We start from the raw sequence: 17,426 nt of genomic DNA, 5'->3' as shown, positions 1-17,426 counted from the left end.
TGTGTGTGTGTGTGTGTGTGTGTTTGTGTGTGAGTGCATGCTTCTCTCTTTTGTCCCTTTCATCAGTGCAGCACCATGGCAACACAGATGGGTTAACAATTGCAGAATGATGCAAATATGCAAGTATAACGTCTGCTTTTATCTGTGTGTGTGTTTTTTGTGTAATGTCTGTACAGTATCATACAACATGAGTACACTATACTGATACATGATGCAGTACATGCCAAAAACAGAAGTATCTACACGACACACGCATGCTATATGTACATCAATGATCAACAAACACACACCTACCTTCCAGTCTGGTGGAAGTTGGGCTCCGAATCCCAGAGCAGGAAACATTTTGTCGCTGAGGAAGAAACCATGACAACAGATTGGAATAGTAGTTAAGCCCCCCTTTTTCAAATCAAAATCCAACATGCTGCATTTAGACAACAGTGGAAATCTTGTTACCTCCTTCACAAAGAAGCATAATCATAGAATGTTTTCATGCCAAAACAAACAGTTGGACTGCAAAAAAAAAAAACTGGAATCAATTTCGCAAAATAGCCTCTCACCATATGGTCTTGCGTCATCTTTTTTCCACCTTGTTCTAGTTTAAGTGCGCATGTCACCAAAACACATTAATGTTATTTTAGGTGTGGAAAAATAACTTCAAAAGGCATATTTTTTGTGTGCTAGATGTGTGCTTGACTGCTGAAATATTTTTTAAAAACACATTAGGAGACCAGGGTTCAATTCCACCCTCGGCCATGTATGTGTGGAGTTTGCATGTTCTCCCCGTGCATGCGTGGGTTTTCTCCGGGTACTCCGGTTTCCTCCCACATTCCAAAAACATGCTAGGTTAATTAGCGACTCCAAATTGTCCATAGGTATGAATGTGAGTGTGAATGGTTGTTTGTATATATGTGCCCTGTGATTGGCTGGCCACCAGTCCAGAGTATACCCTGCCTCTCGCGTCCAAAAACAGCTGGGATAGGCTCCAGCACTTTTTTCTTGAATATTTCATAGTTCAGGTTTCACGGCAGACAAGTGGTTAGCGTGCAGGCCACACAGCTAGGAGACTCAAGTTCGATTCCACCATCTCTGTGTGGAGTTTGCATGTTCTCCCCGTGCATGCGTGGGTTTTCTCCGGGTACTCCGGTTTCCTCCCACATTCCAAAAACATGCTAGGTTAATTGGCGACTCCAAATTGTCCATAGGTATGAATGTGAGTGTGAATGGTTGTTTGTCTATATGTGCCCTGTGATTGGCTGGTGACCAGTCCAGGGTGTACCCCGCCTCTCGCCTGAAGACAGCTGGGATAGGCTCCAGCATAAGCGGTAGAAAATGAATGAATGAATGAATAAAAACACATTTCATCACTGAAACCAGACTCCAGAAGAAGTGATATTTTGTTGAAAACCTTCCAACCTGGACATGCCCATGGACTATATTAGTCTTTATATTGTATAATTCATACTATTTTTTGAGTTGACATGTTATCAAAATAATGTAATCATGTGTAATGAGAATCAAACTGATTTTGTTCAAACCTTTCGATATGTATTTTTTGTTAGCATAAGCGCCCAATTCCTTTCCAATGGCAACAGCGTGCCTGAGGTGACTCAGTTAACCCAATAAGTTACTTATTAAAACTTGTTAAAACTGCACTTTTTACTGAGATTTGTGGTTCATTGTTACACAATTACTACACTAGCCACGTATACATGGACCCAAATATTCCAATTCCATTCGGGTTATTTGCTCAAACGGAAAGAATGTAACCTTTGTATACACCTCATTCCGAAAGAAAAGTGCCAATCCGAATGAATATATAATGGGATTCACAGGGGTGGAATATTCCTTTCCCCAATCTGATTGAGGTATCTTGTACCCGCTCAATCGGAAAGTTGTCAGACTGCGTTCTTCTTCGTGGTGTTTTTCTTCTTCTGTTGTTTATTGGCGGTTGGCAAGCAGCTTTCGTGTGCATTAGCGCCATCTGTGGAACAGAATCTAAACCCTTCTATACGCCATTCACAAGTCCAGTTTTATTAAAAAAGAAAATACATATCTATATAAAACATGTGCCGAGCTTAATTATAAAATATTAGCAAGATTGAACTTTATCTTTTCCTGTTCCCAGGTGCGTTCTTTCAGCGAATGCTGAGATATGACGTAACACGCAGCTCGAGACGTTTTTCGATTAAAAAAAATGGAGGCGAGCAATCGGCACTGGACTGCTAAGGAAAGTTTGTTTTTGATTCAAACTAAATTTCAAGACCGGACAAAGGAAAAACTGGCAATACGGAGTTATTCCAACAAGTGAAAGAAAAACTGGAGGAAGTCGGTATCACGTGATGTTGGTGTTTACGCTTTACTGGGCATGCCCCATTGACTATTCTGGTTGATTATAGCGGCGCATGTAGACACGCGATTGGAATATTCCTTTCCATGTATACCATTGCTTTCGGAAAGGTCATTCGAAAAGATTCCATTCGGAAAGATCGCCGATGAGAAAGACCAACCGATCATTGGTTTTCTAACCTCTTTCAGAGGCCCACGTGATGCAACCAGACTAGTGTGATTTCAGACCTGTGAAAACCACAATCCGACCTCACACAAGTCAAAATTCTCTACATTGGTTACTCACGTGTCGTAGTCTTGTATGATTTGTCCCACGGCTAAAATTGCAGCAAGATACTCATTGCTGCCCAGTGGGTTTATGTAATGGAGGGAAGATGGCTCTCGGGGATTCCCATTGGAGGCTGTGAAGTCTATACCGACCTATGAAAAAACAGACATAAAATTGTTATCATTCTTGTCTCAGTTATTGTTCTTGTTTTTTTTAATATATAGCGGGCGGCACGGCGGTTGAGTGGTTAGTGCGCAGACCTCACAGCTAGGAGACCAGGGTTCAATTCCACCCTCTGTGTGGAGTTTGAATGTTCTCCCCGTGCATGCGTGGGTTTTCTCCGGGTACTCCGGTTTCCTCCCACATTCCAAAAACATGCTAGGTTAATTGGCGACTCCAAATTGTCCATAGGTATGAATGTGAGTGTGAATGGTTGTTTGTCTATACGTATGTGCCAGCCTTGGTCACTCTCCTGCCACCCCAGTTGCCACACCCCCACGGCTCTGTAGTGCAGAACATTACTTCAATCTCACTACCATTTCCGCTCAGATGCATTTCACTGCAGCACACAACTTTCCATGTAAACCAGGGAGTCTGGGGTCAAAACAGGAGGACCAATCTGCATCCATTTTCCGTATTATGCCCTTCGTCAACCCACTGGTCATCTGGACAATTCAGGTATCAACTTATTGCCACCCCTATGTGAGTAATGGTTTCACCTTGTCAGCTCCAGTGTAAAAATGAGCCAGTATATGAAAACAAGTGACAGCCATGAATGGCAGTTATTTTATTCAGGCTGGAATAAAATCATTTTTATGCAGTTCATTCGTAATTGTGGAGAACATAAACCTTATTTGTACAATGTGTTCTTTTAAACCACTATTTGTATCACAGACTGGCTCTGACACCTGAAGATGGGATATATTTTTAACACAGATGATAACAGGGTGACAATGTGATGACATGCAGTGCATGTGAATTCAAAGGAACATGTACACATTCGACAAATGAGCCCAAACACGAAATTGAGATGGCGAGTGACATGTTTTATCCTCGGGGGCAATGAACAGCAGTTTGTGTGCTGTCACAAAGTCCTCACCCTGTAACTGGCAATGTCACATTGCACAGTCAGAAGCATTATATTAAATACATGGAGACTTCATTTTGCTCGGTTATGTCAGCACTCACATTTACAGAATTCTCTTGCATGTTGAAGAACATATTACCCATTTATAAGATAATCCAATGTAGGCTTTAAATCAGGGGTCTCAAACTCAATTTACCTGGGGGCCACCGGAGCTAGGTTCTGGGTGAAGCCGGGCCACATCAGGTTTTCAAAAAAAAACAACCCGAAAACGCATTTATTAAAAACCGGAAAAAAATCAATAAAAAAACTATCTTCAATGCTTTTGCTTCTGCTATACCCTACACTTTGTCAGTACTTTGGTTCCGGTTTTCCACACCAAAATATCTGATCAAACATTCCACTGTTCTTAAATACAGTAAAGTCTCGTTATATCGATATCGGTTATAACGAATTACTGCTTATTACGATACTATTTTCATTTCCCGGCAAATTTCTAGTCTTTTATGATATAATTAGTTCTGTTAGTACGATACCCGGTTATTATGATAATCAGGTTACTACGATGCCCTTTTCATCTCCCGCCAGCCAATTTAGTCTGCTTATATCGATACAAAAGCAGCTTAAATCAATCTTTGCTTAAGGATTTCAATACCAAAAAAGAACACGGCGAACGGCTGCTTCCAGTCAACTTTATTTTTCACACTTCCACCACCAGAGCGCAGCACACACACCGATTCCCGCACTTCCTGGTTCACAGGTCATGCTCAACCCGCCCCACATAGCTGGCCAAACACATGCCTGCAACAGAAGAACCAACTGACATAGCATACACACCTATTCCAACGAAGACACAAGCGTACAAATACATGTATTTAATTGTGTTGTATTCAGATATCTTTTTATCGCTTGCAGTAATCACTGTTTTTCATATGTACATGCTGGCGTTCGTGGTTTCTCTCGTGTGTATAGATTCTATACACACGAGAGAAACCACGAACGCAGTTGGTTCTATACTATAGAACAATGTCGAGTGCATTATTGCCCACTTTTAATGCAGTTCGGCGCAGGATCGGATATATCGACAGTCTGGTTATATCGATATTTTTTCCGACTCCCGACAATATCGATATAACAAGACTTTACTGTATCTTAATTTTTATTTTTCTATATACAACATAAGATAAAAATAAATAAATAAATAAACAAATTAAGAATAAAGACAATAAATCAATCAATCAGTAATAAATAAGTAAAATAATAATAAAACAGCAAATAACAAAAACGTAAGAAACCACATACAGTTGGTAGAGAAATTATTTTTTTCAGATTCAAATGTACAGTATTAACAGTTATTTAACCTTTAACATGAAACTTCATCATTTGACCCAATTAGCAAGTTAGCATCGTACTCAGTTCCATCTGGGAGCAGCGTCGTAACTTTAACAACATGTTTGATGAGATGCTTTATCTTGACGTGTATTTTCCGTTTTATTCCAAATCATTTTCCTGCATTTATTTGTACCCAGCGTCATAAGCCTTTAGCTTCATTGCTAATCCAAAGTAAAACAGGGCGGGGTAACAAGGTAGGGTAACAAGTATGGGCGGGGCAAAATCATGTTAATTGTGTCCGGTGTGCACACAACTTTAAGCTGTCATTTCAACATTAAACTTTGGTATCAAGGTGGGGGCCTCAAACTAGCGTCTCGCGGGCCGCATTTGGCCCGCGGGTTGCGAGTTTGAGACCCCTGCTGGTAGATTTGAGTAAAACTATTAAAAAGACAAAACAGCCAAAAAAAATCATATGACCAAGGCTTAAGTGAATTTCCCTGAAGTATGATTCCATGTTAAAAATCAAATATTCATAATAAATCATATGACCGAGGCTTAAGTGAATTTCCCTGAAGTATGATTCCATGTTAAAAATCAAATATTTTTGTAGTTAGAACATAGACAACTCATTTAAGTCATTCTAGATATGGTTTCTAACATTACTAGAGCCCTCTACACATGAAATAACACCCCTATAGTCAACTTTACAATAATATTACCCAATTTAGTTGATACATTCATCCATTTTCTATGCAGGCGTGTGGGCAGGAAGTGATGTTGGGGATTCACTGTTGATATATAGCTAGAATAAGTACCTCCACAACAGTAGCCTGTGTTGTTATTATGATAATGATTATTATGTTATTATTGTGCCTGTTGTGAGATAATTCAAACCAGCAATAAAAATCCTGTTGTTGATGTGCCCCCCTGCATTTTGTGAGTTTTCAGTATGCAGCCCTTGGTGGAAAAAGTTGGGACATCCCTTCGCTGGAGTATTATTATTATTATTATTAAAGAGACTGCATATCAATCCCATCTGGAGCATGAATTTGATGGGCTAAAACATGACATTTCAGAAGCTATTATAGCATTTTCCTCCAGTGATCTCTAATGCTAGACTTTATTACTTTGATAATTGTAAATTTGGTGACAGTGGGGGGTGCTACTATTCTGTTTCCAACTCATTTGTAGCCCCAAGCTATTTGTAATTGTTCACACAAAACACACTTAACATAACATGATAAGCATACCATTTTCTACGAGAAACTGCAAAGAATTAAATGAACAATGAACAGCAAATTACTGTACTTTTGTCCACAGTAGACAAGTCAATTTTATTTTTGTAGCGCCAATTCATTACTGATGTTAGCTTAAGGGACTTTGCACATTTAAGAGAACCAACTGAAGCCAACATGATAAGCATAAAACAGTAGCCACGTTTACATGAGGAGTTTTTCCTCTTTCCGAATGGAATCTTTACGAATGACTTTTCCGAAAGCAATGGTATACATGGAAAAGGAATATTCCAATTGCGTGTCTACATGCGCCGCTATAATCAACCAGAATAGTCAATGGGGCATGCGTAGTAAAACGTAAACACCAACATCACGTGATACCGACTTCCAAGAGTTTTTCTTTACTTGTTGGAATAACTCCGTATTGACAGTTTTTCCTTCATCCGGTCTTGAAATTTAGTTTGGATCAAAAACAAACTTTCCTTAGCAGTCCAGTGCCGATTGCTCGCCTCCATTTTTAAAACTGAAGAATGTCTTGAATTGTGTGTTACGTCATATCTCAGCATTCGCTGAAAGAACGCACCCAGGAACAGGAAAAGATAAAGTTCAATATTAAGCTCGGCACATGTTTTATATAGATATGTATTTTCTTTTTTAATAAAACTGGACTTGTGAATGGCGTATAGAAGGGTTTAGATTCTGTTACACAAATGGTGCTAATGCACACGAAAGCTGCTTGCCAACCACCAATAAACAACAGAAGAAGAAAAACACCACGAAGAAGAACGCAGTGTGACAACTTTCCGATTGAGCGGGTACAAGATACCTCAATTGGATTGGGGAAAGGAATATTCCACCCCTGTGAATCCCATTATATATTCATTCGGATTGGCACTTTTTCAATTCTTTCCGTTTGAGCAAATAAACCGAATGCAATTGGAATATTTGGGTCCATGTAAACGTGGCTACTGATGAAACCGTAAACAGAACCAAGGCTCTGTGTGGACTGTATTGACTGTATTGATTTTAAATAATTGCCCTATTTCCAAAATTTATATCCTTTTACAATTGTGAGTTAACTATGGACAAAATGTGATTAATCACGATCAAATGGTTTAATCGATTGACAGCCCTTATTTCTACTAAACTATATTATCAGGTAATCTTATTACACAAATTTGTATGTAGCCCGAGATGAGAAAAAATGGATACCCTTGATTTACATTGAATACCCTGTAAAGCAGGGGTCTCAAACTCAATTTACTTGGGGGCCACTGGAGCTAGGGTCTGGGTGAGACTGGGCCGCATCAGGTTTTCCAAAAAAAACCCCCAAAAAACGCATTTATTAAAAATAGAAAAATTAAAAAACTTTGCTTTGCTTCCAATTTTCTACAATAAAAGCTCTGATAAAACATTTCACTGTTCTCAAATATCTTACTTTTTATTTTTCTACACAAAATAAGATGAAAAATAAATAAACAAATCAAGAATAAAGAAAATCAATCAATCAGTAATAAATAAATAAATATAATAATATAATAATAAATATAAATAATAAATATAAATAATAAATATAAATAATAAATATAAATAATAAATATAAATATAATAATAAAACGGCAAATAATAAAAACTTAAGAAACCACATATAGTTGGTGGGTAGACAAATTATTTTTTCAGATTAAAATGAACAAAGCATTATTAGAGCCCTGTAGACATGACAAAACACGACTATAGTCACATTTATACTCTTTTTTATTTACAACATATTGCGCAACTGCAGAGTCTTGAGACACATGCTAACTCACAAACTAGAGAGCTAGCGACCTAAACGGTAGCCTTCAAGTTATTTCCTTTAAACTTAAATAGCCAAAAATTTACCACTTCCACACGGATAGGGAGGATAACTATTAACAGTTATTTAACCTTTAACATGAACATTAATCAAACGTAATAATTTTTTCTGGGTACATGATACCATACAGCATCCATATCAAACTACATTAAACTTTCATATCAAGGCGGGGACCTCAAACTAGTGTCCTGCGGGCCACATTTGGCCCGCGGGCCGCATGTTTGAGACCCCTGCTGTAAAGTATGTGGACTGTTACACTTCTGTTGAAGCATTTGTGCCCTACATTCTAGCAAACATTAAACATGAATAAAAGCCTCTGAAATGCTTCTTTCGCAAAACAACCCAATCGTAAAAAAGACCGTCTCTTTGTGTCGGAGTATCACAAAGCAATGTTGCTCTTCCGTGAAAAAAAAAAAAAAAAAAACACAGTCCTGAGGCGAGAGTTTTGCCTCCTGAAGATTAGGATTAGAGTCATCCTAAGTCTGATTGAACACCGCAGAACAGCTCTATATCTGCACGTGTACGTCGACATGTGCACAGATTTCTCTCTTTGCATCTGTGTATATAGTGTACATCGGGCGTGGACGATATGTGAAAATAAGATTCATGCATGACTAATTCTTTGCATGCCGGTGTGATTTGGTAGAAAAAAAAGAGTGAAGCTACTCGATGTGTCAGTGCACAGCATCCAATAAATAAGTCTAAATGTCAGCATGAGGAAAATATATTTATGTGGATATGTATAAAAGTATATGTATAAAAGTTTTGCAAAAATTGTGACAAAGAAAATGTTGTGAGGATGGTGTACAATGTGTGGCATTTGTTCTGACCAGGGCCGCAGGATTATGTAAAACATGTATGTTAAAAAACTTGTATAGACATAGTGTTTCTGAATTTGTGAAATAATAATTAAATTTTTACATGCAAATGATGAGTAGGGCTAAAAATAACCAATTAGCTAAAAATGTCATCCAATACTTCTCTACAAGAGAGGAGAAATATGATCTCAGGGAAGAACTACATTTGAAACACTTATATGCTAGGACTACGTTAAAAAGCCATAACATTTCAGTATGTGGAATCAAACTATGGAATGGATTGAGTAAGACCCTCAAACAATGCACAACGATGAGCCAATTCAAGAAACAATACAAGCAGTTGATGTTTGCTAAATACAAGGATGAAGAGTCTTGAACCAGTCATGATGTGCTATATATATCACTATATTGACACTTATTATGGTAAAATAAAAATAAAAAAAAATAAAAATGTAAAAAAATTATAAAAGCTTAAACTGAAAGAAAATGAATAAATGAATAAATACAAAATAATAATGAAAAATAAAACATATTTCTTATCTAATAATTTTACCTAATAATATTTTTAATCTATAATAATAATTTAAAAAAATGGAAATTATATTAGGAAAGCAGGAAGTGAACAAATGTAACAGTTACTGATTGTAAAAGTACCAGATGGAGGGGTAGGATTTAATAAGCTTTGCTTCTTCCTACTCCTTTTGGACATGTGGAACTGTGAACTGATTATGTGATGCATTCAATTGTAATCTGATGCATGTTCAAATGAAATAAAACCATTATCATTACCATGAATGGATGGAACCTATGTTGATGCAGATGTCCCGTACAACTTTTAGCTAAAAAAAAAAAACTAATCATACAAAAACTGGAGTGTACAAAAGCCAAAGTTTGACTGTATTTGTACTGTATTGTGTAAAGACCCCCCCTTACAAATGTCCTCATGTTTCTGAAAAAAAAAAAAATCTCACATCATCCTACCCCAATCCTACCAAAGTTATTTTTCCTTTGAGTTTTTCATTTTTTTATGCAAATGTAACCAGGATGAAAATAGAAATGTCTTTCAATGTGTAGAGCCGAGTGAAGGCTACAAGATAGCTTTACATTCATTCTTTTTGTACTGCTTAACCTTTTCAAAGAAATGGGAGCGCTGGAGCGTATCACAGGTTACATACAATCACACCAATGCTAAAATTAGAGTCAATTCACCCAACACACAGTACAGGTTTTTGTGCTGGGGGGGGGGGGGAACCCATGCAAGCACACACAAAAACATGCAAATTCCATGCACAGAGCTCTGCTTTAAACTTAAAATCCAATTTATGAAGTGATTAAACTCACAGTAAACATGAGCTGGCATCCTCCCAGTATGTAATCCAGGAAAGTGTAGTTCCTCGTAATCTGCAAACACAAGAAATAGGCTAAAACCAAGACACTTCACCAGCATCATACAGTATATGAATTAGAAGAGACTATACAGTGAATATACAGCTGAGGGTCATTCGTCTAATCCTATTTGACAGCCAACAAGGACATTTATTAGCCATGAAACCATACAACTCCGTGTGTATTTGTAGAAGCAAAGATGGAGAACAATCAATTAGGGGAAAATGTCATTTCATCCCAATAGGAAAAAATTTTTTCACCTCGGGTGTGAAGCTGAGAGCTGACACACTAATTTGTTACGCAATGACAGTTATGAAGGGACCGGCTCAGACATGTTTTAGACAAGCGTAATGAGTTATTATTAGGTTGTTTCTTTGTATGACAGTCACTATTTATATTTCATTTATTTATGGCAAGTGGATTTAATTCACATATAACAAAAATATCATGATAATAAGTGGAGATGCAATGATTGATCGGCCACTAAACAGTATGGGACAATTTCTGTAAAAAAAAAAAAAAAAAAAAAAAGTGATCAGCACATGCCGATAAATGCCTTTCAAAGCCAATCACAAAAAAATAAACAAAAATAAAATAATAAAAAAAAAACAAACTTAAACTATATTAGGAAAGCAGGAAGTGAACAAATGTAACAGTTACTGATTGTAAAAGTACCAGATGGAGGGGTAGGATTTAATAAGCTTTGCTTCTTCCTACTCCTTTTGGACATGTGGAACTGTGAACTGATTATGTGATGCATTCAATTGTAATCTGATGCACGTTCAAATGAAATTAAACCATTACCATTACCAGAATCGGCAGCATAAAACCCTGATTGGAGTCAATGAATAAACATATTATGCTTCTTTAACTGTGATGCCACTGGATGCAGTTCTATAGAGCAGCTACACACAATAACTTGCATTTTATAGAATCTACACCTATTCCAGTTGTATTTCCTTTGATTTGTGATTCCTGACAAAATGATCTGTTTTAATTTAGTGCTTCTCCCAAAGTGCTTCTCAACTATGAACCATATAAGGAAGGCCGCCCCTTTGTGACATCACAAAGGAGCTGGTTTTACCACGCCTTTTCAAACTGAGCGTTTTGAGCCATCCCGAAATTCTTTCAGGGCTCACTTGGAAATACGTAAACCTCATTATCTGAAACTTTGGCATCGTTTAACATGAGAATACAACATTTTAACTACATTTATATGTCAGAAAATTGGAAAAAGCATAAAAAAATGTACAATGGTCTGCTATGTTGTGGGTTAGTTTTCAATACACGTCTTGTATCCACTCAATTTGTGGCGTTATTAAGGTACTCCCTGTGCATTATGGCTTGATTTTAATTGCATTATTTGCTTCGTCTCCTGGTGCTATTTCCTCCGCCACCTCTTTTTTTTTTTTTTTTTTTGCATTCAGTAGAGCTTTTTATTGTTGCTTTTTTGTGTTAGTATTTTTGTCAGGCCTTTTTTTTTGCACTTTGTGCCCATTTTTTGTTGGCGTGGCCTCAATCTTTTTGGGTTCTGTCTTCAATGAACATAACAAAAGCAATTAAATAAAACAATTTGGAAAGCTGTGATTTTATATCTGGGAAAAACATCCACATGAGAAAAAGTATGAAACTGTGGACTAATACAGTCAGGGGAATTAGAAACTGGTCTCATTCAACACGTCACACATGAACAAAGATTAGATTAGAAATATGAAAGAAAGACGACTATTTCACCCTTGCATAACCAGCAATGCAATACCAATTGCATACCTAATAACAATAAATATAACAGAGACACACATCCTTTTTGGGCGACTTAAACTCAGATTTACAGTATCTTTATGTGTACTTTATACACCTGGTACGCAATTCATGACCACAAATGATACGCATTAGCACAAAATTTGTTGTTCCTGCATGGGTATTTGCATTGTCATCACCACTTCCCACATTCATGAAGCAGTCATTTCATTATTTGCAACATGTTGAACTCCAGAGAAGAAGCTCTCATTGCTGAACAAAAAGTATGTCTACATTATCTCACTGCTGCAGAAACAGAATGCAGAAAGTGAAAAGGGGGGAGGCATAATCCTAAAAAGAAAAAAGAAAGCACGGACAGTGTGGGACATCATTTCGGGCATTATGGTTTGAAAGAACCTAACAAGAAAGATTCAAGAAACTACAGAAATTACTTAAGAACCCCCCCCCCCCCGACTTGCATTCATTTCATTTTAATATTTTAAAGTCAGGTACACGTGGCTTGGAATTGCTTCTCTACATTTTTGCATTTTTTGTACGTCCTTACCTTACATGATTTGAGGATTATAATTCCAGAGTTCTTATAATTCTTCTTCTTCTTTTGTTTCTTTGGGTTGATGCATTCAAATTCCACCTGGTAAAGATACGGAGAGAAAATAAATACGAGTATCATATGTGATGGAATTTATAATAGTAGGAAGTAATAATTGTCATAAATGTGTGTTATGCAACATTTAAAAAAAAAATCTGAAGATGTAAAACAATTATATAGAATTCATTGAGGGCTGCACGGTGGTTGAGTGGTTAGCATGCAGACCTCACAGCGAGGAGACCCGAGTTCAATCCCACCCTCCGTCATCTCTGTGTGAAGTTTGCATGTTCTCCTGGGTTTTCTCCGGATACTCCGATTTCCTCCCACATTCCAAAAACATGCTAGGTTAATTAGCGACTCCAAATTGTCCATAGGTATGAATGTGAGTGTGAATGGTTGTTTGTCTATATGTGCCCTGTGATTGGCCTCTTGCCTGAAGACAGCTGGGATAGGCTACAGCAGCCCCTGCGACCCTCGTGAGAATAAGGGGTAGAAAATGATTGGCATATCATGGGTGACTCGAAAAACTACAAATAGACGAGTCCAGGGGTCGGCAACCTTTACGAGCAAAATAGCCAAGTGGTTAGCGCGCAGGCCACACAGCTAGGAGACCCGATTTCAATTCCACCCTCGGCCATCTCTGTGTGGAGTTTGCATGTTCTCCCCGTGCATGCGTGGGTTTTTTCCGGGTACTCCGGTTTCCTCCCACATTCCAAAAACATGCTAGGTTAATTAGCGACTCCAAATTGTCCATAGGTATGGATGTGAGTGTGAATGGTTGTTTGTCTATATGTGCCCTGTGATTGGCTGGCGACCAGTCCAGGGTGTACCCTGCCTCTTGCCTGAAGATAGAGCCAAATAGCCAAATTTAATATTCATTGTGTGGAATTTGTGCAACATTTTTTATAAAGCACATTTTTATATTATATATTATTATAGGAGACCAGGGTTCAATTCCACCCTCGGCCATCTCTGTGTGGAGTTTGCATGTTCTCCCCGTGCATGCGTGGGTTTTCTCCGGGTACTCCGGTTTCCTCCCACATTCCAAAAACATGCTAGGTTAATTGTTGACTCCAAATTGTCCATAGGTATGAATGTGAGTGTGAATGGTTGTTTGTCTATATGTGCCCTGTGATTGGCTGGCGACCAGTCCAGGGTGTACTCCGCCTCTCGCCCGAAGACAGCTGGGATAGGCTCCAGCACCCACCGCGACCCTTGTGAGGATAAGAAAATGAATGAATGAATGAAATGAACGTCATTTGGAGTATGAAAGCTATTACATTATTATATTACATTTACATTGTACATATATTTTTTCTACGTCTGAGAAATTCGAGTATTCATTGAAAAAATGACTGTGCTGCTTATCCCACAAATGCATGTTGATGAATGATTCCAACAGACAAACAATGTACCAAATAAGCATGTCAGCTTTTAGTTGCATTTCAACATAGCTTTCCGCATTTGTTCTGTCTACTTCTTCCCAAACTAAAAGCAGTTGGCCACGGTGACCTCAACATCAGACAGCTTCACAGGTTTTATGTGGACACATGGTGGATGCAAAGGAGGAACAAAGCGACAAAAAAAAAAAAAAAACAACAACAACAAAAGCTGGGCACATACAACAGATACCGAGACAGATGGAGACTCTTCTGTAATTATGTGTGGAGGGAGATCGCGAGCTGACGATTGGAGCTGGTGTGAAACTGGAATAGCTTTAATGAGTGTCTTGTGGGTTTCGCGGAGCACAGGAAGCACCTCTAGACCCGGTGACTACAATCAGCAGCTTTAATAACTGATGTGAGAAAGAGGGGGGGGGGGGAAGAACTGGTGGGTTTGATTCGAAAAAAGCAGATGGTGTCTGGTGTCTACACTATGGCGAATGGATGCTTCTGACAATTAATAGTAAACAATTTATATCAAGTTCACATGCACTGACCAAAATTTTAAAACCAGTTGAAAAATTGCAAGAATTTACATTTAGGAGACTATAAATAATATTTCTTGTATAAGCTTCACTGTATTGGCTTTCTTTAAAATTCAGACCTGGATTTAAAAGCCTCCATCTCTAGTATTACGGCAACAATATCCATGTTTACATGGACCCAAATATTCCAATTCCATTCGGAAAGAATGTAACCTTTGTATACATCTCATTCCGAAAGAAAAGTGCCAACCCGAATGAATATATAATCGGATTCATATGGGTGGAATATTCCTTTCCCCAATCCGATTGAGGTATCTTGTATCCGCTCAATCGGAAAGTTGTCAGGGTGCGTTGTTTCAACAAGCAGACGTCTCTCAGGTTTTGAAAATGGCGGCGATCAGTCATCACTGGACTACAGCGAAAAGTTTGTTTTTGATACAGTAAACATCGGATATATCGTATTCAATTGTTCCCACTGGTTTTGTCCGATATAAGCGAAATCCGTTATATGCGTATACCGGAAAATGTCCGTTTTACGCATATATCGGATTTATATCCGGTATATGCGTAAATCGGATTTTATCCGTTATAAAAAGGCACTTCCTTGACTATGTTTCCAATGTACCTGGACGGGACTGGAGATTTTGTCCGAAATCCGTGATGAAAAATCCGATATATGCAATGAATTTTTATTGGAAATGCATTACAGAAAAATCGGTTCTTTTTTTATCTGTCCGTTGTGAGCGAATTTCCGATATAGCCGAGGTTTACTGTACAAACTTTAAAAGAACTGAACGTTCAAGTTGCAAAAAGCGTTAGCAACTGTCCCAACAACCGTGGTAATCACACTCTCGTCCGCCATCTTCGATAAATCACGTGATGTTGTTTACGTTTTACTACGCATGCCCCATTGACTATTCCGTTTGGTTATAGCGGCACATGTAGACAGGAGATTGGACTATTCCTTTCCATGTATACACTGTTTTCTGGTAACGTCATTCGGGAAGAGGAAAAACTCCTCATGTAAACGTGGCTATTGTGACACTAGGCTTAGTTGTGACTGAAACTAGTGATATAAGGAGTAAATAAATAATAATAATAATAATAATAAATAAAATTAAATGAATTACCTCCACCGAGTTCTGCGCTTCACTCATCTTGGCCACTGTAGTTTGAAATTCTCCAATGAAGTCATGGCCGCCATCGTTATCGTAGTCATAACACAGAACCTGTTATTATGTAGAACACATACATTGGTTGATATTAGCATCGGTTTTGACATTGATTTTGCGATAATGCAACTTATACTTTCTCCTGCAATTAAATCACAACAAACTTGTATTGCAGTTTTTGTGAAATACTACAAAAATGGGGCATCTTAATGTGGCCCGAGAGAGCTTGGGTAGAGTAATAAATTGCTCAATTGTTCAAAATCTTGAGCTCACATGCAAATAAAGCAGATTTTGTTAGATTTCGGTAGTGTTTTAAATCATCAAAATACGGCAAGATACTGTAACTATTACATGTTATCATCAACATTGTCTTAATGCATGATCACAGCATGGATATCAAACAATTCAACATTTTTTTAACAGGGCTTCATCGTGGAAATAAGTGTATCCCAATTACAGTATTGTAAGCTAACTGAAATTAACTCATGCCGCAACAATCTGGCATTTTTGACTGCAACAATAAAAAAATGTAAAAATGTCAAATCCTGCAGGGTTTGACTGATGCATCAATAAAACAAATGGATAAAAAAAAATCTGTGAATATATGTTACATAGGTTTGCATTTGTTCAAATTGTTCAAGCCCCACTGTACAAAGTGATACACATACAGTACATAGAGTAACTTAAAAAGTATTACAACTGTATTGTGCATTTGAAAGCAAGTTTCGATGTCTGGATTTTAGATGTATATTAAGTGAAGTCCAGTTCTTCATAATTATTGTAAATACCGTATTTTCCGGACTGTAAGTCAAACTTTTTTTCATAGGTTGGCTGTTCCTGCAACTTATACTCCAGAGCGACTGATAAATTGAAAAACTGGAGACCTTTTTCTGTTCGTGTTTATTTTTTGTGTAGGTGAATAACCATTGTGTTAGCATATCTTACACCTATTCAGCCTGTTCACTATTCTTTTATTGTTAGAACTTGCCTTCCAAGAGGATGTAATATCTGTTTTGGTCAAGTAGTTTGGAAAATAAATTACCCGCAAAAAATGCAACTTATACTCCGGAGCGACTTATAGTCCAGAAAATACGGTAATTGTTATACTTTAAAACTGTAAAGTATAACTGAGTTTGGAGTTCAGAGTGAAACTAACCTTGATGTTTCTGTCCACATCTCCATTGCAGAGAGAAACAAGAGGCACGGTAAAAGGTTTCCATGCAGGGTCTAAAGTGTTCTTTATGACCTGTGTTCAGACAGACACATCAAATTGACTAATTATTAATCACATTTCTTACTGTAGTATATTCTTTGTAGATACTATTGACACAAATTTAACTTTCCATAATGTAACCATGACTCACTTCTGTCCTGTGCACCAGCATCCATTTATCATCTTCTCCCTGTTTGTGAAACTCCAGATATGGGTCTGACTTCCCGAAGAAGTCCTACAAAGAACAAGTGGAAAAGTCGCTGAAGTACTTCTGAATATTTATGAATGAATATGTATTTCATTTCAAATTACAGTTCAAGTACTGCTGCTTCTCACCCGTGAAAAAAAATATTCACTTTCTAACTCTCCATAAGCCACTGATTGGGAAGGATTTGTCCGTAAATATTGAATAACTGCACACGGATGCTTTGCCCTCAAGT

At 37.7% G+C, this 17,426-nt stretch overlaps 1 protein-coding gene across 1 annotated transcript in view; it reads right to left on the bottom strand.

Moving 5' to 3' along the window:
* Nucleotides 1–17,426, bottom strand: part of cpne2 (copine II) — a 37,041-nt gene that overhangs the window by 10,161 nt on the left and 9,454 nt on the right. Inside the window, exons 6-12 of the mRNA XM_058076134.2 lie at nt 17,138–17,221; nt 16,930–17,019; nt 15,732–15,830; nt 12,630–12,716; nt 10,280–10,339; nt 2,633–2,766; nt 295–349 (exon numbers count right to left, since the gene is read on the bottom strand). Coding sequence (XP_057932117.1) covers nt 295–349; nt 2,633–2,766; nt 10,280–10,339; nt 12,630–12,716; nt 15,732–15,830; nt 16,930–17,019; nt 17,138–17,221 — 609 coding nt within the window. The remainder of the gene's footprint in view (nt 1–294; nt 350–2,632; nt 2,767–10,279; nt 10,340–12,629; nt 12,717–15,731; nt 15,831–16,929; nt 17,020–17,137; nt 17,222–17,426) is intronic.

This window comes from Doryrhamphus excisus, linkage group LG1 (genome assembly GCF_037039965.1).
Source record: "Doryrhamphus excisus strain RoL-2023G ecotype Guam linkage group LG1, RoL_Dexc_Guam_v1.1, whole genome shotgun sequence".
In the NCBI taxonomy this organism is placed as follows: domain Eukaryota; kingdom Metazoa; phylum Chordata; class Actinopteri; order Syngnathiformes; family Syngnathidae; genus Doryrhamphus; species Doryrhamphus excisus.
Note: the sequence above shows the minus strand (reverse complement) of the source record. Positions and strands in the feature narration are given on the sequence as shown.